The 2,691-nt window shown below is 42.3% G+C and overlaps 1 protein-coding gene across 1 annotated transcript; it reads left to right on the top strand.

The window, feature by feature from the left end:
- Nucleotides 1-869: 869 nt before the first annotated feature.
- Nucleotides 870-2,464, top strand: LOC127254114 (uncharacterized mitochondrial protein AtMg00810-like). Its single transcript, XM_051279015.1, has 3 exons — nucleotides 870-1,307; nucleotides 1,462-1,564; nucleotides 2,259-2,464. Exons 1-3 carry the CDS (start codon nucleotides 870-872, stop codon nucleotides 2,462-2,464), a joined length of 747 nt encoding a protein of 248 aa, XP_051134972.1.
- The last annotated feature ends 227 nt before the right edge of the window (nucleotides 2,465-2,691 follow it).

The raw sequence follows: 2,691 nt of genomic DNA, 5'->3' as shown, positions 1-2,691 counted from the left end.
ACTTTGTCACACTTTCGAGTTCCCTTTGATCGTTCATCTCCATTTTTTACCTTGTCCTCTCCACCTCTATTTCCTTCCGATGACGCGGCTCTGTACCCTGCGCCTGACGTTGTTCCGGTTGCGCCTCCTGAACCGATGCTGACCCCCAATCCTGCTACTACTCCTAACTCTGATCCCTCACCACTACCAGAGCCTGACACTACTTTGACATTGGACCCTGATCCTGGCCCTCACCATTCCAATTGGGTAAGTCATCTCCCTACTCACTTACTTGATTATCATTGCTTCTCTATCACCTTGTCCCACCATGAGCCCAGGTCCTTTCGTAAGGCGTATGCGGACCTATTGTGGTGGCAGGCTATGTCTGAGGAGTTACAGGCTTTGGAGAAAATCCATACGTGAGATATGGTTGATCTTCCTCCATGCAAGAAACCTATCCGTTGTAAGTGGGTATTTGGGATCAAAACACACTCTTATAGATACATCGAGTGCTACAAGGCTCGTTTGATAGCTAAAGGCTACACCCAGGAGTACGATATCGACTATGAGGAGATCTTTGCTCTATTGCTCATCTCACCTCCGTCCGTTGTCATATAGCTATCGCTGCCGCTCGTCAGTATCCCCTACATCAGTTTGATGTCAAGAATGCATTCCTGCGTGGTGATCTATCCGAGGACATCTATATGTGTCCTCCTAGTTTTCCCACGATCTACAAGGTATGTAAACTTCGTCATGCTCTATACGGTTTGAAGAAAGCACCCTGAGCTTGAATTTTAAAATTTAACTCTACTCTACTCCAGCTTTGATTTACTTCAAGCTATCATGACTCTGTTTTATTCATTCGTCGTGGGTCCATTGGTGTTACTCTTATGTTACTCTATGCGGACGACATGATCATCACGGGAGATGATCAGTCCGATATCTCTGAGCTACAGGATCATCTACACAATCACTTTAAAATGAAGAGCATGAGGCCTCTTCGGTACTTTTTCAGTCTTGAGATCTCTGACACTTCCGACGGGTACTATCTCTCTCAAACCAAGTATGCTTCCGACCTTCTGTCTACAGCAGGTCTCACTGACTCCAAGACCGCGCCTACGCTTCTTGAGTCTGATTGTCGTCTTACTCTGATGGATGGTGCCTATCTTGACGATCCTACCTTATATCATCAGCTGGTAGGAAGCCTGATATATCTGACTATTACTCGACCTGATATTTCCTATGCTATTCATATCGTCAGTCAGTTTATGTCCGCTCCTCGGATGACTCATTATTCTGTTGTTTACGGATTTTTCGGTACATCAAAGGCACTCTTATCCATGGCCTCCATTATTCAACTCGCTCATTCTTGGTTTTGACTGAGTACTCTGATGTTGATTGGGCGGGGATCCCACCGATCGTCGCTCGACTACTGATTTTTGTTTCTTCCTTGGTGATTCGCTTATTTCTTGGTGCAACAAGAAACAAATGGTTGTCTCCCGGTCCGGTGCAGAGTCCAAGTATAGAGCTCTTGCCGATACCACTGCCGAGCTTCTATGGCTTCGATGGTTACTGGTTGATCTCGGTGTGTCTAAGCCCTCTGCTACTACTATTCATTATAATAGTTAGAGTGCCATGAAGATTTCGACGAATGATGTTTTTCACGAGCATACGAAACACATTGAGATCGACTATCACCTTGTACATCATCACGTTGATAACGGCAACGTCTCCTTGTCCACCAAGCCTCATTTACCCGGCCGCTTTTAGTCGTTTTTCAGCAAACTCAAGCTTGTTTTCACACTCCCACCTTGAGTTTAAGGGGGGATGTTGATATATATATTTATGTAAATAGCCCGGCCCATATCAATTGTATATATATGACGATGTAACCCTAATTGTATGTTTGAGAAATCATATTATTCCATTAATTCTAACAGGAGAGTTCCCTAGCCTCATTTAAGAAATGATCGGATCTATCTTGTGATGATAAAAAAAATTAATGTGACGGGAAAACAAAAATAAATCTAACAATGCAAGGAAAAGGCTGAAAATTAATAATAAAAAAAAGAAGTGGAATTTTATAAAAGAAAGCTGTAAAAAATAAAAGGGTTGTTCTTGAATGAAAAATATTATAAAAAAGTAATATAGAGAAAATTAATTATGAAGGAGATGATTGAAGGTCGTGTAGAATCTGATTTGATGCTGATTTGCCTAGAATATTGTTTATTTATTTTGAATCTTTTTGGATAAATCTTTATCCCTAAATTTCTCAACAGCTCCAACCACCTTCCCCACTACTTCTCAACCGGGTCTGAGCCTTAACAACTTCCATTGGGCTGCTCGCACTTCTACTGGGTCTCATGCGCAATGGCCCGGGCAAGTCACCAAGCGTGCTCGTCGATCTGGGCTAGCTATAATCGGATATTGGGCCGTAGATGACTCTGGGCCGAAGATCATCGTCCTTGGGCCGCCTCCTTGCTAGGTTGGTATCAAATTATTATTTGGATGTGTACCGTTTATTTTTAAATTAATATGTATTCTAAATTTATGAATCTAATATTTTTGAAATGTCTTACCCATCATATTTGTTGGAAAATATATTTAGCGAAATCCAAAAACACAAATAAGATAGGATACGAAATCAAATCCGAGTCTCGTGTGGCACACGATCTCCTTGAAATGAATTCGGCCCTCCACCGATCGCTTCCC

This window comes from Andrographis paniculata, unplaced genomic scaffold (genome assembly GCF_009805555.1).
Source record: "Andrographis paniculata isolate CXL003 unplaced genomic scaffold, ASM980555v1 Contig52END, whole genome shotgun sequence".
Lineage (NCBI taxonomy): Eukaryota > Viridiplantae > Streptophyta > Magnoliopsida > Lamiales > Acanthaceae > Andrographis > Andrographis paniculata.
The sequence above is the reverse complement of the archived record's forward strand: the minus strand, read 5'-3'. Positions and strand labels throughout refer to the sequence as shown.